The sequence below is a fragment of the Bubalus bubalis genome, chromosome 10 (assembly GCF_019923935.1).
Source record: "Bubalus bubalis isolate 160015118507 breed Murrah chromosome 10, NDDB_SH_1, whole genome shotgun sequence".
Lineage (NCBI taxonomy): Eukaryota > Metazoa > Chordata > Mammalia > Artiodactyla > Bovidae > Bubalus > Bubalus bubalis.
In genome coordinates this window covers 14,967,837-14,991,778 of record NC_059166.1, presented here as the reverse complement: position 1 = coordinate 14,991,778, position 23,942 = coordinate 14,967,837, and the positions used below count along the sequence as shown (strand labels likewise).

General features: G+C 42.3%; 1 protein-coding gene across 17 annotated transcripts in view; it reads right to left on the bottom strand.

Moving 5' to 3' along the window:
• Positions 1 to 528: 528 nt before the first annotated feature.
• Positions 529 to 23,942, bottom strand: part of SYNE1 (spectrin repeat containing nuclear envelope protein 1) — a 494,933-nt gene continuing 471,519 nt past the window's right edge. For 14 of the 17 annotated variants that reach the window (XM_044924082.2, XM_044924086.2, XM_044924072.2 and 11 more), the window contains 8 exons: positions 22,157 to 22,283; positions 21,199 to 21,410; positions 17,752 to 17,952; positions 16,191 to 16,319; positions 14,137 to 14,349; positions 11,392 to 11,484; positions 9,923 to 9,981; positions 529 to 1,507 (listed from right to left, as the gene is read on the bottom strand). In XM_044924082.2, the coding sequence (XP_044780017.2) occupies positions 1,267 to 1,507; positions 9,923 to 9,981; positions 11,392 to 11,484; positions 14,137 to 14,349; positions 16,191 to 16,319; positions 17,752 to 17,952; positions 21,199 to 21,410; positions 22,157 to 22,283 (1,275 nt within the window). In that variant the 3' untranslated portion in view covers positions 529 to 1,266. Of the gene's footprint in view, positions 1,508 to 9,922; positions 9,982 to 11,391; positions 11,485 to 14,136; positions 14,350 to 16,190; positions 16,320 to 17,751; positions 17,953 to 21,198; positions 21,411 to 22,156; positions 22,284 to 23,942 lie in introns of those variants that run through there. The other 3 variants (XM_044924084.2, XM_044924085.2, XM_044924087.2) reach the window with 2 other exon arrangements.

Genomic DNA, 23,942 nt, shown 5'->3' with positions numbered 1-23,942 from the left:
GGGAGGCACCTGGGAGACAGCTGGGAGATGTGACTGGCTGTGGAAGGAGAAGGGAGAAGTTATCCAGAGTTCTGTCTAAATATGCACTACCTCTGTTCATCCTTTTTTCTTTTTTTTTTTTTTTTTTAACATACGCTTATGTTTCAGCTTCATTTATCCTACAAAAGAAAGATAACTCAGGTTGCATTCTGGAGAAGGCAATGGCAACCCACTCCAGTATTCTTGCCTGGAAAATCCCATGGATGGAGGAGCCTGGTAGGCTGCAGTCCATAGGGTTGCTAGGAGTCGGACATGACTGAGTGACTTCACTTTCATGCATTGGAGAAGGAAATGGCAACCCACTCCAGTATTCTTGCCTGGAGAATCCCAGGGATGGGGAAGCCTGGTGGGCTGCTATCTATGGGGTCGCAGTGTTGGACACGACTGAAGCGACTTAGCAGCAGCAGCAAGTTGCATTCTGAGAAGTGCCTGCTTAATAGGGAAATTCAGAGTCATTTCTTTAGGAAGGAAAAAAAAGCACAGACAAAATATTTCATAGTATCTGTAATAAATGCAAATAAATTGATACAAACAAAACTTGGCTTTAGCAAACTGTACATACATAAATATCATTTCTTTTACTATAACATTCAACTTTTTTTTCACATAAAGCCTTCCATGATTTTTATTTATTACATCCAATGTTTCTTTATACCTTTAAAAAAAAGTGCCTTTTAGATTTACAGCTTGTGCTTCTAATGCAAGGTTAGAACATCATGCCCCAAAGAAAACAAGGTAAAAAGGAAGCTGCCATATAAGCTCTTAAAAACTGTATGTTACAGGGTCTTCAAATCTCTTCAGCACTGGTTGGCTGGTAGATTGTTCGATGCCAACGTGGTGCTCAGGTAGCATCACTTGTTGAATGGATGGAGCAGCACCTTGGGAAAGCTGCCCAGATGGTCTCCGGAAGTCCCTGGGTACACACAGGATGGGCCAAGGGCCCAGAGTTCACGTGTCCAGGGAACGGTAGAAATTTTGACTCTCTTGAGTGCTGAGGCTCAATCAGAATTTCTTCCCAGCTTCTGTTCTCTATGTGCCCTCCCCCATCACCATTTACGTCGCCTCCGAAGCTGCGATTTGCACACGTGGGAGGGGGAGGTGGGCGTCAGCTGCCGTACCGAGGGCGTCTGCCAAGACTCATGTCCTCTCTTTGCTCTTTTGGGATTGCCCTGGGCCAAATTCCTCCTTAGGCGACCAACAGCAAGCTGCAGAGAGCATCTGCTTGGTTCAGAGAGGAGGAGGGCCGTTGGTGTATCTGAGCATGGGGTGGAATGATCGGGCAAAATTGTTGGAAAGGGCACAACTGTAGTCTTCCTCTGACATCGGGACTAGGCAGGCCAGCCCAATGAGAAGCAGCAGGAGGAGCTGAAGAGGAAGAGCCGCTCGGAGGACTCTGAACAGGAAGGCTCGGCCGGACCGGGCTGGCCGAGGCTCAGAAAGGGAGGAATCGGAGCCACCTTTTATGGACCTGAGAGAAGAATCGACATCAATAACTCAAGTATCTCCAGTGTTGGGTGGATGCTGCTGTTTGCTTCCTCCCCTTTGGTTAGGCTGAACACAACCCAACCTGGCAGTTAGCTGCCAGCCTTCTGCAGTAAACCCAGGTGATCCACCCACCACCAAATGAAGAGTTGTTTGGAAACTGCATTGATGGAAAGCAGACATTTAGTCAGTTAAAGGTAACTAACTGGGTTCAAATTCCACCCCTCGATTTGGCAAAACCTTTTCCAACAAAGATAATTTCTCTACACACACTCCACCAGCATAAGTTAAGTAGACCCGGGATAATTAAAATGTAGATGTTTGATGCAGTACATTTTTGGTGCAAGAATATCAAGAGCAACATTAGGCACAATTAGTGGCTGTCGGGATGACACAAGGTCTTCCTCCTGTCTAGCTGTCCTGGACGTGCCAGAGTCCGTGTAGTAAGGACAAGGACAGCTGCAGTCATTTTGCACAGACCCACAGAGTTGAATTAACCTTAGAGTATACCCTGGTTTCATCTTGCACTGAGTCAGCGACTGGCCTAATATTAGCGGATCCAAGGCTGTAAGAATAAGTGTGGCAGTGGAGTCAGTCTACACAATGCAGGTGCTGAATGATACTGAATCCAGGGTGATCCTTCTGTCACTGGCTCCATGCATTTGGGAAACAGACACACTATTTCTGAAGATAGATTGTGTCTTGAAAGCTCCTTCTAGACCCAATGTTCCACATTTTCCTATCTTCTTAAATTTCCCCATCTACTTTTGAAACAGTGCATTAGAGATCAAGCATGAACTTCAGAATTCATAAGAAAGACTGCCTGTGAAACACTGAATATGGAAATAGGCTCTGGGTGGGGGGTACTGCTTTCTCTTCGTAAGCATCCATTAATGTTTTGGTTACTAGTGCAGAAGAGGAGGAAAGCAATGTTATTTACAAGAGGAATTGTGTACACACACACACAACATTGCAGAAGCAGAAAGAACAGATGTACCAAGGAGACTCATTCCCCACACCTAGTCTGAATTCTCTAATGGTTTGATGGTAAGGGCATTGATTGTGAGACCACAGGAGAGGTATACAGGTATGAACACTGTATTGGTCACTCTGTATGCTTATCTCATGAGAAAACACCATCTCCAGCTACCTTGAAAAGAAAAGTGAAAGTCGCTCAGTCATGTCTGACTCTTTGAGACCCCAGGGATTATACAGTCCATGAAATTCTCCAGGCCAGAATACTGGAGTGGATAACCTTTCCCTTCTCTAGGGGATCTTCCCAACCCAGGGAGTGAACCCAGGTCTCCCTCATTGCAGGCAGATTCTTTGCCAGCTGAGCTACAAGGGAAGCCCAAGAACACTGGAGTGGGTAGCCTATCCTTTCTCCAGCAAATCTCGACCCAGGAATTGAACCGAGGTCTCCTGCATCTCAGGCGGATTCTTTACCAACTGAGCTATCAGAGCTACCTTATTAGCCACTAATTTCAGAAGCCAGATTACACTGGTATCAGTGAGGAGTGGCACCAAAGAAAATGTTAAGATAAAAAACAGAAGTAATCCCCTTAAAAGGGAACAGAGGGACTACTCAAAACTCTTTCATTAAATTCACAAAGAAATATGTGAAACAGTCTAGACCGGTCCTGTAGAAGCTCTGAGCAGCCGTGTACTATACTGGGTTTCTATTGCAGCTCTCAGAGCGTGATTGAAAAAAACAGACCCCTGGCCTAAATTGGGACTGAGTTCTTTTCCGGTCTACAAACCTTGAACAACTGACTTCACCTCTATGCTACAACCTCTTCTTCAAATCCTTCAAATTAGACTAGACAGGCTTCCAACTTGCAAGCTCCGTGTTTTATACACTTTATGTCTTCTAGTAATTGGTGAATGTAAAGAGGTTACCAACTGGGAGGCCACAAGAGTTCAATCACCATCTAGTGGTCAAATTGATTAACTGCCCTCTGCTAGGACCAATGCTCAGAAACACTGTTTAGTGAAGATATGCTGTGTGCGTGCATGCTCAGTCTCCTCTGGCTCTTTGTGACCCCATAGACTGTAGCCCACCAAGCCCCTTTGTACATGGGATTTCCCAGGCACAAGAACACTGGACTGGCTTGCCATTACCTTCTCCAGGGGATCTTCCTGACCCAGGGCATAAAATAAGTCTGTCACATATCTATTAATTAGAACTTTCTCTAGCTACCAAACTGTAAAATATTCATCCTGAGATAAAGCCTTAGAGTAGCTAATCCATCTTCTGATTTTGTAGATAAATAACTAACAAAAGTTCACATTTACTCTTCTAACTGCTGGATAACAGAAGCATTTGTCTCTCGCTTCATCCCCACAGCAGTCCTTGGTGTTCCTGTCCCACCTTCATTTTATAGCTGACGTAAAGGAGGCACAGAGGTTAGGCAACCCACTCGAGGTTACACAGCTAGCATGGCATAGAATGAAAATTTCAACTCTGGTATTCTAACTTTTAGAACTTAGGCTTTATAAATAGAGTAAATCACGTGCCCCAGTTGACAATTAAAGGAGGAGCTGTATGGACTTCCCTGGTGATCCAGTGGTTAAGACTCTGCCTTCCAATGCAGGGGACACAGGTTCGATCACTGGTCAGGGACCTAAGGTTCCACATGCCTCAAGATGCAGCCAAAAAGTAAAAAATATAAAAAAGGAAGAGCTCCAGCAGCATGTCTCTGTAATGTTTTGCTGTTTGGTGGCATGAATGAAGGCCATCCAGGTCATATTTACATCACGGGTATCTCCCATGTAGAGGCAAAGAAGGCAATATCTTAAAATACTTGGAGGTGAGTGGTTTCCTCATGTCTAGAATAAATGCTTTTAATCATAAAGCCTCACAGCTTTACAGAGATCACCAAGTCAGTATATGGACACAGAAACATTCTATTTTGAGGCAGCTGTACAACTGTGGGCAAGTAATTTAATCTCTCTGGCCTTCAGTTTTCTCATTTGCAAAGATGAGAGTGCATTAATCTCCTAAAAACTTCTTGGTTCTGACAGTTTATGAATTCAGTGGTTTAAAGTGTCTGGAGAAGGACGAGACAGTCACCCATGAGCTCTGGACTGAATGATCTGAAAATAGGCCCTGGTGAACAACACTCTCCACCTGTCAGCTATCTGGCGACTTAAAAACAAAAGAGAGCTCCACGTTTCTTATTATTCAGTATCTAAATAAAATGAGGGAGATTTCAAACTGACTTTTTTCTTTAGGAGACACTTCAGGACATTAGTGATGGGCAGATTCATGCATATCATTAAGAATCTGACTGACAGAGCTGAACAGCCTGTTTGTCAATTATTAGCTTCTTTGAACAATTAAGCCAAAGATCGAGATCAAAACAAGGGCTACACATTGACCAGTCCACTCCTGAGAAAAGCAAGACAAGGTCACCATATTTGGATGACAGGCTCAGATGCTGTAGTCTACTGAAGGACATGGCACATTTAACAGCATCAGAGCATTCTGTATTAACATTTAATTAGTGCAAGCTTTCTAATGTTGAAGAATGCCAGCCTGGGTAGAAATAATGGGCTAAGATGGGGACAAAGAGAACACACAGAGCTTAGTGATTTTCCATGCAGTTGACTGCTCTTGGAAATGTCCAGTTGGTCTACTGAAAACAATGCCACCCGCGTGGGGCAATTACTAAGGTTTCAACAGTCCCAAAGTTCTCTCTTCTTAGGATGAACCTGTCCCTTCTAGTATTAATACTAGCAGGTTAATGATACCAAGTAAGTGAGTACTTTTAATATTTAATCTATTAATCTAAATTCAATTAAGTTTCAAGAGTCTTGGGGAATCTGACAGGAGGAAGAACAAAAATCTCTCACTCATCCCTCTCCAAGGGCCTTACTCTTCAAACAGATGTGGTGGAGGCTGAGTTGACAGAGCAAAAACTAAATGTGTAAGCTTGCTTAAGGAACTTAATCAATGGAGATATTTCGGGTAATCTTGTCCTGCACAAACATGCTTATTCTCTACAAGTAAACATTTATAATTTTTCTTACTCCCCTCACTCATTCAAATTTGAGGGTAAAAAAACTGCCTAGGCATTGTTTCATCTCTTTCCCAAACTATGTGTAGTTGTGGGAACTCTGGCCATGGAATTCTCCAGGCCAGAATACTGGAGTGGGTAGCCCTTCCCTTCTCCAGGGGATTCTCCCAACCCAGGAATCGAACCCAGGTCTCCTGCATTGCAGGCAGATTTTTCACTAGCTGAGCCACCAGGGAAGCCCATACCTATGAACACACCACAGCAAAGAAAGTCTCAGAAGGGCTGTGAGAAGCCTAAGGAGTGAGTGTGCATGTGGGGTGCAACTCATCTCAAAAATTTTATATCACCAAGGAAATAAAATGAGTTAATTCTGTGCATATTTCACTGAAACACAAATGAAAAGACACTTTCAACTCATTTTGTAACTTGTGAGCAAACACTGGCAGCAGAAGAATAGAAAATTTTGTGAGGAAATATCAGGTTGTCCATGATCTTGTCTGTTCTTGTGTGAGTGATCTTTATTCCTTGGGTATGTGGTTCAGAAGACAAATTTTCAGAATCAACTTAGGGTGTGTCTTCCCTTATTCCAAAATGAATATCCTGGCTGGTCCAAAGCTATCTCAGGCAGCCCACGGTAGCCCCAGACCTGGAACTGCTGTTTCATGTAAGCCTCTCAGGTGGTGGTGCATTGGTAAAGAATCACCTGCTGATGCAGGAGATGCGGGTTCAATCCCTGAACTGGGAAGATCCCTTAAAGAGGGAAATGGCAACCCACTCTGGTATTCTTGTCTGGGAAATCCCATGGACAGAGGAGGCTGGTGGGCTATAGAGTCCATGGGGTTGCAAAGAGTCGGACATGACTTAGTGACTGAGCACATATGCACATGCGTGCACACACCCACACACACACCCATTAAGAGCCTGCAGTTGGGTGGAGTGGTTAACAAGCTAGGATTCAGAGTAAGAGAGACCTGGTTTCAAATTCTATATCTTCATGCCTCTATTTCCAGATATCCTTGTCTATAAAATTGGGAATGAACATGTTGGGAGGATTAAATAAGGAAATGAGATAACAAATATATAACGCTTAGCATGGTCCCTAGAATACACCAAATGCTAAATAAATGTCAGCAACTTATCATTCTTATCTGTAGGATTAAAGCAAGGGTGTGCTGACTCACACCCTCAGGGATATTGCTAGATTCAGCCTTTTCTTCCAGGGAAATAGCCCTGATTTATAGCAGTACTTTCAAAGAGGTGATATATTTTTCCAAAGTGTCTTACTTGTTTCCGGGAAACACTGGGAATGCAGACCTCAAAATATACAAGAAACACAGTGGAGCCTGCCCTATAACTAACTGTCCTATGCCAGGGTGTCCGGCTGCCTCGGGGGCAAGGTTGTTTTAGTCTGAGGCCTTTGAGAGCTTTGAATAAATAAATACCCAAGGGAGGACAGAAAACACCTGCAAAAAAAACTCCACAAGAAATTGAAGTGTTTACAGTGAGGCCATCATGTACGTGTGAAAACCCCACTGTGCCTGCTTAAATGCTCCCTTGAACACATTTAAAAATGAGGTCCTTTTCCCCCTCTGTTTCAGTGTTTCAGCCAGTCATTCGCCCCTTATTCTGTCTCAGCTCTTTGTGTAGAAGGTGCCAAAGACTAAAGAGGCCCAGGGAAGATTTACATGTTATAATTCTCAGCTTGGGAACGAAGTCATCATTTCCCTCTATGCAGACTATGGAGGAGTTTTTCCTTTGCCTTGCAGGAAATTGGAGTAAAATCTTCCCATGTGTGAACTTCAACTAATCTATAGTAGAATTTTGAACATTAATTGGCTCTCAGGTTAGATAATTTCACATCAAAACTGGAGGAAAAATGTCAGCTGGGCATCATAAACATGGCTTCAAAAAGCCATGCATCTTAAGTATGTTTAATCTCAAAAATTGTGAATAGTTGTTAGGAATGTATGCTTTCAAATGTTTTGAATATTAAAGAGTCTTGATTTAGGGGATCCCTAGATTCTGACATATCACTATTTTTTTATGACACGAACCATATTGTATTAATTTTGTGGGTCCTGGGCCTAAATGTAGTAGGTGTATGGTAAACACTGGTATCAATCCAGTGTTAGCCCTAGAATATCATGTAAGAGAACAGAGGACAATGGCTCTAGAATCAATCTGAAATATACAGCAGGCAAACAACTGATATTCTTAATATCTGACTTTAAACCACAAAAAGAATATAAGAACCCTCCCTTCAAACAAATACCCAGCTTCTTTCAAGTCAGCCTCTTTGCTCTCAGAAAGAATACATGCCTAAAATTTTCCCATCACAGATGGCTGCGGTCAACGTTCTAAACTGTTTGTGCTTTGGCAATAACCTTTGAAGTTTGCTGGACCAGTGCAAGATCAAACGCGAGGTAATCTCCAGTCCAATGTAAAGGAACACCGTGACAGCCTGGATTGTGAGAGAAGTTAATTCTTTCCCAGCAGACTCTCCATGTTATTGTCCCTGTGGGTGCACCCCAAAGAGAGGTGCCAAGGAGTTAAGGATCCAAGAATGTTCAACCACAATCCGCCTGCCAAGGTGTTTGCCGACATTTGCCATTCAGGTGAGGATCATTTGTATTTCAGGTCCTGTAAGCAGCAAAGTGGACACCGTGCTGTGTGCTCAGAAAGATGTTAATAAACAGTGCTGGACAGAGCAGAGCTGAAGGCACCTTGCGGATGTCACATTGAGAACGTGGCTGCCCCAGCTGCAAAGCCCCATTAGGAGACGCGTCGAAGCCCTTGCTGCCCTGAGAAATGAGGCCTTTGACATTTCATGAGGCCGGGTGGCTGTCTGAAAGAACAGGGGAAATTGGGAACCAAAGGGCGGTTGCTACCAGTATGGATACTATTAATAACATAAGAGCTTTTCCCCTTCTCATCACCATCATTTATGTGAACTACAGAGTCTGTCTCTGGTATCCTTAAAGGAACGCTGTGGGGACAGGATGCCCCGTCTCTGTTTATGACACATCAGTAATTTGTGGCGAGAAGATGGACTTTATGAAACAGCGATCTCTCTACAGTACATGATGTCTTTTTTTATAGGGGGCTAAGAAAACATCAGCGCACCTGGAGAAGCCCATCGTGATCTTCAAAAATCCCCATGAGTTTTTCTCCATTCATGTTTTATTATTGATATTTTGTTATAGACCACCGCCCCAAAAAAAGCCCCACAAAACTGTCATCAAACCAAACCAAAGGGAAAGGAAAAAAAAAAGCAAAACATAGTGAAGGGAAGCTTAAAACCAGAAAGCAGATCATGATCTGTTCTATACTACACAGCTGAGTGGAAACGACCAGAAGCAAAGGCTGGTCCCTTTAGCACACAGCTGGAAAGCTAACACTCTGACTCGGGGCCACTCTGACTCGGGACCTGTTTGCGCTTCCTCATCCCCCACCCTCCTTCCAGGAACTGAGATTCCAGCTCAGTGGTGAGACAAACCACTTTTAAAAGTGAACTTCTGGCGACTGGAATGAAGAGTCAGCTTCCACGGACAGTATTTTCAAAAAGTTGTCTGGGGAAATGTGAACTGATTAGTGAAAGGGCCGGGGGCACAGACATCACACCAACAACGAAGAAGGCAAAGCATCACTAACTGCAGAGACAGGGACTGTTGGAAGCCAGGCGTAAAGCAGAGCGGCAGCTGTGAGGAGGCTATCTGGAGGTCCCCGGGCGGGGGTGGGGGAGACTGACTGCTCTTGTTTCCGGAGGGAAAGAGCTGGCCGAGTGTCAGGAAGGTAAGTGTGTGTGCTGGCTGAAGAGGAGTTTTAGGAGAAGCAGAAGAGAGAAGGTGCTTATAAATTTTAAGTGATATCAGATTAGGACTTGCCATGTTGAGACTCCAAAACCCACCATCTGGATAAAACACGAAAATAAAATAAAAAGTTGGGGGTGTTAGTAGATTTTATTCAGATTTGTGGGTTCTGGGGATGGTAAAATAATTCATTGATCTATGCCTATCTTATTGTAAAATCTAGAAAAAAAGAGGATGATAAAATTCTGCCATGAATCAAATGGCACTGTGCTATCAGTGACGTCGAATCTTTACGAGGACACAGAATAAACACCATCGGATGAAAAGTACTGGATGGCCTATGTATAGTTAAACCAAATTTTGGTGGGGTCCAAATATTTTACGCTCTGAGATTTTCTTATACTTTCCACTTAGAAAATTCTCTCTCAATTTATTAGGAAAGGGTGTGGACTGAAAAGAGTAGTTTCTCAACTACCCTGAGGCAGACCAAATATAGGCCTGACTAAATCATGGACAATTTTCATCATCCTCTTGGAGTTCTAGAACAGTGTGGAAACCAGGAGAATAAGGTACCTGCTATGTGGACTGTTGACAGAGGGTCCAGGCTGTGAGAGACTACATTTGCCTCGTGGCTGTTTGCAATGAACAGGGGTAAAGAAAGAAGAATGTTCAGTCCAGGCAAATAAAGACGAGCTACTGATGAAAATTAAAAGTGCAGCAAAGGAAATATAAATCAAATGCAATGATCAGTACCCATGAATCAAGGAAACTGGCTTTTCTTTGGTTGAAGAAACAAAATCAATGAACATCTATATTACTCATCACTGAAGAAACATGGATGGTGGTTTGGCATGCATATCACAGAGGGTACATTTCCCCCCTTTTCATGGTAAAAACATAAATGACTACACCACCCAAAGATCTCTGCATATTTAATTACAATGAATATAAACTGCAATAAGTTACGTTACGGATTTCAAATATACTTTACATATTTTTTCATCTTCCAGTACACTGGAACAATATTACAATTCTTGGCAGGTAGGTCAAAAATAATGATGAAGTGAGACTGTTCTGTGTATAGTGATGAAGACTCAATAAGTTAAATACTCAAATAAAGGCTAAAATTTGACTTGAAAAGCCAGTATTCCTTCACATTCTTAAACTAGGATCTACAGGAAACTAGTGAATGTAGTAAAAATAAAAAAAAAAAATTCTAAAAAGATAACAACATTTATCAGCATAGAATTTAAGTGTTTATAACAAAAAAAATACAAATGAAATCAATATTTCTAAAAAGTAAAGAAATGGAATGATAATCAAAATGAATATAATCATAAAGCCAGACCAAAAAAAAAAAAAAAAAAGAAAAACGAGCCTCTAATTACACAAAGAAATCAAGGTAGAAAAGGTAGCAGGGGCCAAAACTGGTCTTTTCTTCCTCATTGTGTGCCAGGGAGACAGCCCCATAACAGGCCTTGTGCGTGAGTTATCTTGAGCTGGTGCCACTCTGGGGGCAATACAATCACAGAAAACCTTCAAGACCACCTTCAGGAGCTTCCCTGCTTGAGAGTCAGCAGAACCCCTGTTGGTCTTATAAACTCAATGGCCTTGTGAGATGCTCGGTTTTGTCCACCTCTGCCTGAGGCGCCCCTCTATGTGGAGCCTACCTTTCTGAGGTGGACTATGGCGGTGGTGGTTTGAAGGGAGGGGCCGCCAAAGGGACAAGGGGCACCGTTCTATTAGAAATGGCCCTTGGAGCAAGAAAAGTAATTTGTCTCCCTGCTTATGAACCGCAACGTTGAACCCTGATTCTTCTGAAAAACAGAACTGCTCTTTTCGCTCCTGAGTGCTTGTGGAGAGGGTTCAAGGCAGGACTGAGGAAACGGAGCTCTTCCGTGTCACAGAGTGACAACCCCACGCTGCCTGAGTACCCCTGCTCTGCAAGGGGAGAGCCCTTGGACCCTGCGTCAGGTACAAAGGCCGTCGCGCCCCTGTGTTCCCTCCCTTGGGCCAACTGAAAGTAACCCGTGGGAAGTTACCGTTTTCTGTCTGTTTGGGGTACTTCTTCCCGAGGTAGGACTCACAGATCCTGAGGTGTCCAGTTCATCAGCAGAAGACCAGGAAGACAGATCCTACGCGAGAAACAGATGCTCTTAATGATGCCACGTCCCAGAGCCATGATGGCTTTGCGATCTACAAAGTATTTCCCACCCCATCCCCATCTTTGGGAAAAAGAGAAGGGGAGGAATAGAAACACAGACGTAGAGAAGACACGTGCGGACACGGCGGGGAGTAGGGGGCACACTGGATGAACTGGGAGATTAGGATTGACATAAATACATGACCATGTGTAAAGCAGATAGCTAGTGGGACTCTGCCTTATAGCACAGGGAGCTCAGCTCGGCGCTCTGTGGTGACCTAGAGGACTGGGATGGGGGTGGAGAGTGGGAGGGAGGTCCCCGAACGAGGGGATGTGTGTACGCATATAGCTGATTCATTTAGTCGGGCAGCAGAAACTAACAACACTGTAAAGCAACTATACCCCAGTTTAAAAAACAAACAAAAAATAGAATCGGACAGTTGCAGTAAAAGCAGAACCTAATTCTTCTAGTGTGTTGGGCTTTCCTGGTTGTGAGTTTGGGCTTTCCAGAAAATAGAGGTATTTATTTATTTAATAGCTATGTTTTAATAGCTAGGTATTTAATAGCTCTGTCATTACTGGGTCACTTGAAGCTTTGTCATCTCACATGCTAGTAAAGTAATGCTCAAAATTCTCCAAGCCAGGCTTCAGCAATACGTGAACCGTGAACTTCCAGATGTTCAAGCTGGTTTTAGAAAAGGCAGAGGAACCAGAGATCAAATTGCCAACATCTGCTAGATCATCGAAAAAGCAAGAGAGTTCCAGAAAAACATCTATTTCTGCTTTCTTGACTATGCCAAAGCCTTTGACTGTGTGGATCACAATAAACTGTGGAAAATTCTGAAAGAGATGGGAATACCAGACCACCTGACCTGCCTCTTGAGAAACCTATATGCTGGTCAGGAAGCAACAGTTAGATCTGGACATGGAACAGACTGGTTCCAAATAGGAAAAGGAGTACATCAAGGCTGTATATTGTCACCCTACTTATTTAACTTATATGCAGAGTACATCATGAGAAATGCTGGGCTGGAAGAAGCACAAGCTGGAATTAAGATTACCAGGAGAAATATCAATCACCTCAGGTATGCAGATGACACCACCCTTATGGCAGAAAGTGAAGAGGAACTAAAAAGCCTCTTGATGAAAAGTGAAAGAGGAGAGGGAAAAAGTTGGCTTAAAGCTCAACATTCAGAAAATGAAGATCATGGCATCTGGTCCCATCACTTCATTGGGAAATAGATGGGGAAACAGTGGAAACAGTGTCAGACTTTATTTTGGGGGGCTCCAAAATCACTGCAGATGGTGATTGCAGGCATGAAATTAAAAGACGCTTACTCCTTGGAAGGAAAGTTATGACCAACCTAGACAGCATATTAAAAAGCAGAGACATTACTTTGCCAACAAAGGTCCGTCTAGTCAAGGCTATGGTTTTTCCAGTGGTCATGTATGGATGTGAGAGTTGGACTGTGAAGAAAGCTGAGTGCCAAAGAATTTATGCTTTTGAACTGTGATGTTGGAGAAGACTCTTGAGAGTCCCTTGGACTGCAAGGAGATTCAACCAGTCCATCCTAAAGGAGATTGGTCCTGGGTGCTCATTGGAAGGACTGATGCTGAAGCTGAAACTCCAATACTTTAGCCACCTCATGCGAAGAATTGAGTCATTGGAAAAGATCCTGATGCTGGGAGGGATTGGGGGCAGGCGAAGAAGGGGATGACAGAGGATGAGATGGCTGGATGGCATCACCGACTCGATGGACGTGAGTCTGAGTGAACTCCAGGAGTTGGTGATGGACAGGGAGGCCTGGCGTGCTCCGATTCATGGGGTCTCAAAGAGTTGGATACGACTGAGCGACTGAACTGAACTGAACTGAAGCTTTATCATTTCTCAGTGACGGGAATGGACTGACATGAAGTGGGTGATGGAATCTGCCTTACAGCTGCAGGGTATTCAGGCTGGAGAGACAGCACATGGGTCATCCAGCAGCCACCCTTTTCAGCATCAGAGAAACTGTACTGTTTCTGGCACCTGCTGTTACTGGGAGTAGATAGTTCTTTTGCCTTCAGCGTGTCTGTGTGTTCATGACAGGATTTCACAAGTGAATGTCTGAAGTCTTACCTGCAAAAGCTTTTCTTAAAACCAACAATATTACTACGATGCAGTAGATTTACCAATAAATAAAGAGATAAACAAACAAGTAAATAGATAAATAAAAGCTAGTAGAGAACACTTCTTATGACTTAACTGTCATCTATGTCAGGAGAATTCATGCCTTCTAAGGTCTGAATACGAAACTCATGTGCGCCAATTGCTTGTGACCTCCTCTCGCTGTGTTACTGAAAGCACATGCATTCTTAAATAAACTGAGTAAAATAAAATGCCACAATAGTGGTGCTAACAGGGTCAGCAGTAATGGTTACAAGAGGATTTTTGGATGTAACAGAATCAAAAGTAGTGTCCTGTTAACGAAAGTTTTCGAGTCGCTTTTTTATTCTGAGCCAGATTTGTAAGAGCAGTGATTGAAAGAAAATACACTCTATTCTGACAAGTACTCCATTCAGAGTCTTTCTGAAATGGATAAAGATGGTGCTTGTTTGGTCTTCTGCAGGAAATTCGACACAATGATGTCTGTTGAGAGCTTACCTGCTGACTGCTTGACATGTCTAATAACTTCTCCAGCTCCTTGATATGACGACTGACCTCCTTCAAGAGAAGTTTGAGTCGATTTCCAATCACGTGGACTTTTTCTTTGGCTTCTAAACAGTCTGTGCCTTCAGCATTCACCAATAGTTGGCAAGACATGTCTTGCAGTGAGGCCACTTTGAGTTGAGATTCCAACAGCTCATGCCTTATTTGCTAAGAATATAATAAAAAATATTTTTCTGAGAATTTCTGATACTTGGAGAAAGTGCCCATGTGCAGGATGACATCACTTTAACTCAGTGGACAATTATACCTAAGCATCAAACAAGGAAGGATATAGCAGCCATGGCCTTTGGGAATCAGGGACATATGTTCTAATCCTACCTCTCCCAAAAAGCATCCTATAAAATCCTTGAACATTTCTGATCTGTTTTCTCATTTGGTGGTGGTTTTTTTTCAGTCACTAAGTCCAACTCTTTGTGACCCCCACAGACTGCAACATGCCAGGCTCCCCTGTCCTTCACTGTCTCCTGGAGTTTGTTTAAATACACATCTATTGAGTCTGTGATACTATCTAACTGTCTCATCTTCTGCCACCCCCTTCTCCTCCTGCCCTCAATCTTTCCTAGCATCAGTCTCTTTTCCAATCAGTTGGCTCTTCAAATCAGGTGGCCAAAATATCTGAGCTTCAGCTTCATCATCAGTCCTTCCAATGAGTATTCAGGGTTGATTTCCTTTAGGTAAAATGGTGATATTAATTCCTGCCTGGTCCACAGTATTATTGGAAGGTGCATGTTGGTGAATGCATGTCAAATTATTTAAAATATAAAGTATTATGCAAATGATCCATAAAATAATCATTTAAAAAGAAAAGTAAAACTAACATATAAATGCAGAAAAACTCAGCTTGGTTGAGGTATACTCTGATATCTATTTGAGATTTTTTTAAAAGGTATATGGGTGATTCATCACTCACAACTTAATGTCTGAGGTCAAAAGTCTGGTAAAAATGTAGCTGCATAGCTATTTCCTCTGGGTTTCTAAGACGTTTATAGTACTGAACTAAAAGCTGCCAATTCTGTTGGTTAGGTCACTGTGAGTGTTAAATGTTAAGAAATAGCATTTTAAAAATACAGAAAGTGACAAAGTGCAAATTATTTTCTCCTAATGGAACTCAAATATGCTTCCTTATCTTCCATAAAATCACTTAAGTATATGGCACATTATATTGTCCGAAGTTCTTTGCATAAGAATCTACACAAAAATCTTGCAAATATCCTTTTGAATTTAGTACTATAAAATGTTTCCTATTCCTTGAAAACTAGTATATTTCCTTTTTGTCAGGTAATGAAAATCGTTTAACTTACCATGTTTCCCTTGTCTTAGATTTCAGAAAACTTGATACTGAGGTTGAATCTACATACTTAATTCTTCTTAAGAATCCTTAATGGTCTCTATTTTAATAGATTCTCTATTTTAATAGATTTAATGTCCTTCTATTATCAGTTATCCAAAATAGTCTTGTGACATAGATTCAATATATAAAGTTTAAATTAGAAATAAATTGTAAATAAGAATAGAACTGCCTTGATAAAAGCAGGCTAATTAAGATGAAGACCATCTGAGGACTTCCCTGGTGGCACAACAGTTAAGACTTTGCCTTCCAATGCGGGGGATATGGGTTTGATTCCTGGTCAGGGAGCTAAGATTCCACATGCCTAGTGGCCAAAAAACCAAAAACATTAAACAAAAGCAAGATGGTAACAAATTCAATTAAGACTTTAAAAAAATGTCTCAGAAAAAAAACTTTTTACAAAAGTCTATTAAAAAATTAGCTTAAAAAAAAAAAAAAGATGAAGACAGATTTTTAGATGAGCAATGGCCTTAGAACAAGATTCTAAAGCCAGTATATGCCATCTTCTATGCACATGCTTGCTTCACAGAGATGAAAAATCATGAGGGGGAAAGAAAGACTAAAAGACTACAACATAAAAGGTAAATAAGTAGAACCACCTATCACATAAGCAGAGGCTGTCCAAGTCTACGTATCTTACCTTAAGCTGTTTGTGATGGTCCTGAAGTATTTCTGCATCAAGGTTAGAATCAATGGGGACAATTTCATTTTTCCTTCTGTCAATGTTCTCCAGCATAAGCAGCAAACTGTGACTCATTTCATGAAAATCCTATGGAAAAAATAAAATATGGAGCATAAAATCGTCTTGAATGAGACATTTTTCTTTCTCTCACAGCTTAAATATCCATGCATTACAATTCCTACCATTGGTTTTCAGATCTTATATACAACTCCTTGCTAAGCAAGGCACTGAAGTTATTGTAATTATCTAAGTTCAAGTTCTTACCAAAAAACATCTAATTTATTACTCTAGGGAAAAATTAGACATAAGGAAAACTGGCATCAAATACTGAATTCCTAGGGCTCTAGCATAGATTGGAGACAAGAACTCTCCTCCTCTCTCTTCCTCCTGTATTCAAATTTTTCCAACATTAAAAAAAAATATTTATTTATTCGGCTGTGCTGGGTCTTAGTTGTGGCATATGGTATCTAGCTCATGGACTAGGGATTGAACCCAGGACCCCTGGACTGGGAGCACGAAGTCTTAGCCACTGGACCACCAGGGATGTCCCCACATCTTTCCATCTCTGAAGGCCTAAATTCAATCCCTTCTCTCCACACATCCATGTGTTCATTTAATCAAGGTATGGTTATGGAAGATCTCCATGGTGGGAGACTAAACTAGAGATGGGGGAAACCACAGCTTGGGTACCTGCTTTCAAGCAGCCATTACTCTTGGGGGCACCTACAATCCTGGAATACAGGCTTCCCATCCTGCTCAGATTATAACCCAAACTCCTGGCCCTGCCCACAAAGCCCTGCATGATCTGTCTCCTGACCACCTCCTGGATCTTTCTTGGCCATTCATCTCCGATCACACTGGCCTCACACTGGCCTCTGGCCTCCTTCTGTCCTTGAAGATGCTAAGCCCTTTCCTGCTTCTGAGACGTGCCACTTGCTTGACCCCCTTCATGGCAACATCCTTCCGGTGTCGGCTCAAACATTCATACAACTTCACCATTCCAAAGTGCTTTCATTCGGTTACCCTTATCATCATCTGGAAGTAGCTTGGTTAAGCATTTATTTGCATTTTTGTTGTCCATCTTCCCCAACAAAAGCAAAGGCTGGGCTGTATCCTGCCTGCTTAGTGCAGTGTCTGTCATGTCTGTAAACACTGGGCAAGTAACTGTGGTCTGAATGAATGGGTAAATATTTGTAAAGCTCACTTGGATGTCTCCTAATGTGCTCAGAAAATATCTGTTGAATGAATAAATGAATGAGTCAAAGGAGGAATGGTGAGACTGAAATAAATTGATGGGAATAGTCTCTTGCAAATTCTAAAGGAGATGGGGTTTTTCAACTCTGGGTCATATGTACACATTCTCCAGTAAAATGAAAACTGGGCACAAAGTTACCTCACATGAATACTGACTTTGGGAAGTAACTGCATCCCTCTAGTGATCCTGATAAATTGAGTCACAGACTTAGCCACATTGGAAATGTTGGATTCTGGAACGTGGCCTGCCCAAAGCCCCACAGACCTGGCACTGCATGAGCGCATCCTGGAGAAGACCCCGCCACTCCTCCAGCAGGGAGCACACGCGTTCCCACCGCCCGTTCATCTGGGACAAGCGATCCTGAAGATCCTGGCTCTCCTCCCGGCCAGGCTGAGTGAACTCGGAGCTGCACAGATGGATGGACAGGATGATGGCTTTGCGCTGGTCCACAGCTTTCTGGAGCTCCTGCAAAGAGAAAGGAGAGCAATCAAACAAGGAAAACAACAATAAAAACGTTAAAGAGATACAGTCTGAGACCTCCGGAAATGCTTCACCCAAGTTAAAAAGATCCATTAATTAACACTGGCCTTATAGCAAGATGGCTAAGGTACACACCCCTGGGGACCACACTGGAGCTAAAAGAATTGGATCAGATATAGACTTACTGACATAAATGGATCTTAAGAAAATATAGTTGTAAGTGAAAGAGTCATAAACAGATTGCTATAGGCTACAAAACAGCACTTATGCAATTTAAAATTTATTGTGCACATACAAATCCACATTTTTCAGGAATACATGTGAAAAAAGAAGATTAAAATTTTGGAATGGTTGCTATGGGTTTGAGGAATGGGGATTAAGAAACAGTGGGAGAAAAGGGATAGAGAAATAAAATTAAGGAACTTTTCAGGAAGCAAAGATGATCCTGAGCAGTGAACTAAAGAGTACGATGAAGTCAGCCCCTATCATGGGAGTCCAACAACCAACCAACCAAAACAAACCAAACACAGCATCGTCCAACAGTTCTGAGCAGCAGGAAATGTGCTCTTAGTTCCAGCATACAAATTCAATTTCAGGAGTCTAATGCTACTCATTGGGCTCCAATATCACTGTGGACAGTGACTGCAGCCATGAAATTAAAAGACACCTGCTCCTTGGAAGGAAAGCTACAGCAAACCTAGACAACATATTAAAAAGCAGAGATATCACTTTGCTGATAAAGGTCCATATAGTCAAAGCTATGGTTTTTCCAGTAGTCTTGTTTGGATGTGAGAGTTGGACCACAAAGAAGTCTGAGTGCTAAAGAACTGATGCTTTCGAATTGTGGTACTGGAGAAGACTCTTGAGAGTCCCTTGGACTGCAAGAAGATCAAACCAGTTAATCCTAAAAGAAATCAACCCTGAATATTCATTAAAAGGACTGATGCTGAAGTTGAAGCTCCAATACTTTGGCCACCTGATGCGAAGAGCCAACTCACTGGAAAAGACTGAGAAGGACTGGGGGCAGGAGGAGAAGAGGGTGACAGAGGAGAGACGGCTGGATGGCATCATAGACTCAATGGACATGAGTTTGAGCAAACTCTGGGAAATAGTGAAGGACGGGGAAGCCTGGAGTGCTGCAGTCCATGGGGTCTGCTTCTGTAAAGAAGCAGACATGACTTAGCTGCTGAAAACAACGCTACTCAAAGTTGTGTGCATAGGTATGAAATGCACCGCTTGGTAAGAAAGCAGATTCCTAGGCCCTGGCCTCCAGCTGTTCTGACGTCACAGGCACCGACAGTCAGTGGTCCACAGCCGGAGAACGCTGCTTCTGCCACAGGCCAGACTTTTTGAGATGATAAAGAGAATAAATAGTATTTGGTCAGCTAACAAATTTAGCTTGGTTTCACAAAAAAAAAACAGAACAAAAACAAACAGGTGACTGATGTGTTACTGTGTGTATTTCCCCAAAATCTAGAACTAAATTTCAAGAACTTGAGTACAAGGTTATACATTAATCACTGAATATCTTGGTACTGTTTAAATGTTCCCAGATCAAAGTAGAGTCAATGACCCTATAGATCACATCGACCCAGGCTACATTTTCTTATAATTCTCACCATTTGTTATGTTTCCAACTTGTCTTAATTTTCACTTTTAAGTGGATTCTTAATATGCCATGATATAGAATCAACCACAAAAAAGCACAAAAATCCGCAAATATTGTAGAAAGTACTAGGTTATTCCACATATTTATCCTCAGAAAACAGGAAAGATAGGGGAGGGATGGATAAGAGGGTGGCTTTTTCTTATCACATAGGCTGACTTTCAAGGTCTCAACTTTTCCACCCTGATCTCACTTAGGCCTCAGATTCTGGCCAGTATTTGCTTCATCAACCTTTTAAGGAACTGATTACAATGCAACACTGCCTTACATTTTCCTGGAGAGACACTCAAGTAATTTAAGCACTCTAAAAAAAAAAAAAAAATGTAATCCAGAGAATATAAAAATGCATTTCCCATCTGATGCTTCATCTTGAAATTGATGGAGCTGGTACAGAGGCTACTCTATAAGAAGTCTGAGCAGTGGTCGGGAAGACTCATTTCACTGTTTGAAAATTTAAAACAAAATAACAGCTAAAACAAGGCAGAAAAACATCAGCCCCAAAGAAAACCAGCATACACAGAAACCAGGGAGACACAAAGACAGTGTGTTTTGCTTAATCCTTGAGTCTAGAGGGCCCAGTAGCTACATCTGAGGAAAAGCACAGCTTGACGTTCTCCAAACAAAAAGGCAGGACCAAGAGAGCTATTAAGAAGACACTGAGCTCTCTATCCATAGTATGCTTACAAAAGTCTCCACACATGCATCTCAACGCATCTCAATAGCTGGGCTGAAGAGGATTTTTACGATCTAGAGAGGGAGTTAGAGAAGGTTATCTTCTGTACTACACCCAACAAGGTCAAAATCAAATGGAAATGTCAGGTGTTGTAGCAGGATTACTCCGCAGGTTTTGTTTAGCTGGATTCATTACACTGAAAATTGCTTCTGCCACTATCGTAACCTAGTTCAGAAGTTCTGCTGATTCCAGGATGACAAGTGGCTTCCTTAGGTCTCTACAAACTCACATGTATACCATCTAGGACAGGCTTCCTCTCCAGCTCTAGATAGACTTGTAGGGCCCTGGCCATAGCTGTGTTTGCCTTAAAAGAGGTTAACTAGGTCCCAGAGGTACCTGGAGGTTTTATGAAATTTTAACTGGTCAATAAATCATGATTATTTTCATGAGGGGCTTCCCTGGTGGCTCAGATGGTAAAGAATCCGCTTGCAATGCAAGAGACATGCACTGGATCCCTGGGTCAGGAAAATCCCCTGGAGAAGGGAATGGCTACCCACTCCAGTATTCTTTTCTGGAAAATTCCACAGACAGAGCAGCCTATGGGCTACAGTCCATGGGGTCTCAAAGAGTTGGATGTGACTGAGCGACTAAAACATATGCACATTTTTATGGGGCTGGTTCTGCAATTCAATCCAGCTCTCAACTCTTCCAAGCCTTCCTAGGAACACCCTGACTCGGGATGGCTGGAGAAACATTTGTGTCCACTTCCACCAACCACTGGCCCACTGCTATGTCAGTGTTGTAACAGCCAGGGCTGGTGTTTTTCATCTGACTGGGCATTCCACGTGGCCGCTTTCTGTCTGGCACCATGGGAAAGGCCAAGAGCAGCTACCTTCAGCTTCTGGATTTGGAACGCGATGGACTGGATGTCGGTGCTGAGCTGTAGGCGCTGAAGCTGTTCCAGGTCGCCCTCCGTCTCCTGCAGCCAGGTCAGAACGCTATTCAGATCTGAGTCCAACTGCTGCCTCCTCTGGGGCTTCTGTTTCATCCTCAGCTCCTTGCTCAGGGCCTCTGCCTGGATGAGTTCCCAGCGGTCAATCACGCCTGGCAAGACAGGACACGCACATGAGACTAAGGGGCTTTCCTCCACGTGGAATGTTTAGGAAATGCTTGAAACCGACATGGGCGCTAACTCTAAAACAGAAAAGAAAGTAACGCCACTGGGCATTTCTATTGCTGTTAGCTGTAAGTAACAGGATAGTGGCTGTATTTTTCCTATGTGCATTTTTAACAATGATGGGGAAGAAAAAAATCAGCTCCATAAGATTTAACACTGTAAAGAGATTTATGAAGTGATAGCATTAAAGTGAGCGAACATTGGGACTTCCCTGGTGGTCCAGTGGCTAGAACTCCCTGTTCCCAATGCAGGGTGGCCTGAGTTCGATCCCTGGTCAGGGATCTAGATCTTGCATGCTGCAACTAAGACCTGGGGCAGCCAAAATAAATACATACAGAAATATTAAACAACAACAACAATAAAGTTGGTGAAGATAACTTTCAGTTCTTGGTTTCTTTCTGCAATAGAGCTCTGAGAGCACTGGGCATATATCTAGAAGATTCCTGACTAGTGCTTCAAAGATGATGCTTTAAAATAAATGGGACATGGGGAAAAACCACTGTGATACTTTTCACCTTCTTGTTCTGTCCCCAGAGATCCTTGTAACCTGAAGGAAAGTTCTCAGGACAGAATAGTATAGATTGAGGTAAGCAACACAGTGGAACTCAGAGGCATCAGAGTGTTTTGAGATCTTCTATTTCACTCTGTTCTGAATAGAGCACAACGCACTCACCAGCTGTTTGGGTTTCAGTGCTATTCAAGTTAACAAAGCCAGGAAAATGGTCCTCTTCCTCGGTCAGCTTGTGCTCCAGTCTTTTCACTGAGTCTATGCTGCCACTGCATTCACCCAGAAGTTTCATCTGTTTTGACACAGAAAAGAGGCTCCCTTGTCACAAAATTCTCAAGCTGTCATGAGTGCAAGAGATCCTGGGGAAAATATCTTTGGAGTCCTCAAAAAAGACAGTAGCTAAGTGCCACCTTTCTGTAAAGAGTAAGCTGCTCTTAGCTTCCCTGATGGCTCAGTGGTAAAGAATCTGCCTGCCAATTCAAGAGACATGGGTTTCATCTCTGGTCTGGGAGGATCCCACATGCTATGGAGCAACTAAACCTCAAGCATCACAAGTAAGTCCGTGCTCTAGAGTTTGTACTCCATGAGAGAAGCCACCACAATGAGAAACCCCTGCACCCCAACTAGAGAGTAGCCCCGTTCGCCACAACTAGAGAAAAGCCTGTGCAACAATGAAGACCCCGCACAGCCAAAAAAAAAAAAAAAAAAGAGGAAGCTGCTCTGCTGGAAACAAAAAAGTCAAGTTCAAAAACATGCTTCTAAAACATGTGACATGTTCATATTTACACAAAGCAATGCCTTGAAGATATACTTGGCACACATGGTTTTACACAAATCCTCCCAATTTCTATTAAAATTTATGAATCAAAACAGACTAAATCGATCTGGGATTTAACACTCAGAGCCCCCAGCTGGCAATATAACATATTGTCTTTGGCAAGCTGCTCCCTTTTTCTTAAACTGAAGTGTGGGAACAGTGATATTACCACAAATCTCACAGGGGCATCTATTTGCATTAAGTAATTAAAATGCTTAAAAGAATAAAACAATATTAACACTAGCAGTTTCATGAGAAAATCTAAGCAATGCTTAATACATACTAAGGGAATAAATTTGACATCAAAAGAAAAGCTTCCAACTCCATATTTAATATCAGGCACATATTCAAAGACTAAAGGAACAAATCATTTCAAGGCATGCCTGCTACACTGCTCATAACGTTTTCTTTCAAAGCCTTTACCAAATCACGTTGCTATTAAGTTACTTTGATTGCTTTTGATTGGTGTTAAGTATAATCTCAGTTGATTTCAGCACGCTCATTGTGAAACTGTATTATATTTTTTAAAAGGAGGTTTCACTATAATAGAAGTCAGGATAAGAGGCCAAATTGAACAGGAAGTAAACTCATGATTAATTAATTACTCTTCTGTAACTGTGAGGATGTTAACGTCAGCATAAAAGGTTCTCTTCCCTGGTTTCAAAAAAGCAGTACGTGTGAATTGTCATTAGGCTTAGGGAAATTAATTTTTCTTTCCTTTTACGAGGGGTGTGAAGAGACATGACAGAAGGCCTTGAAGAGATTTACTTTCAAATCTTCTTGCTTAAGTATGCGTAAGAAAACAGGTAATTCTCTGAGTATTTCTCTGGGAAGTTATCCTGTCAGTAACTTGAGCAGAGCAAAGCTATTACATACTTTACAAAGAGCTTTAAAAATGGAACTGGTAATACACACAATCTCTTGCCATCTTCTCTCCAAATCTTGTTAGTCAGAATTGTTTTCCCCAGAATGAGAAAACAAACAAGAGAATACAAAAGTCCCAGGGTCATCAAGTGACTCAAAAGACACCCAGGAAAAAAAGAACTAAACCCATTCCATGTCAGCAATATACCAGCTGAAATCTGCTGCTCCGAGCATAACCTTGGTCAGAAAAATCATTAACTGAATTTGAAA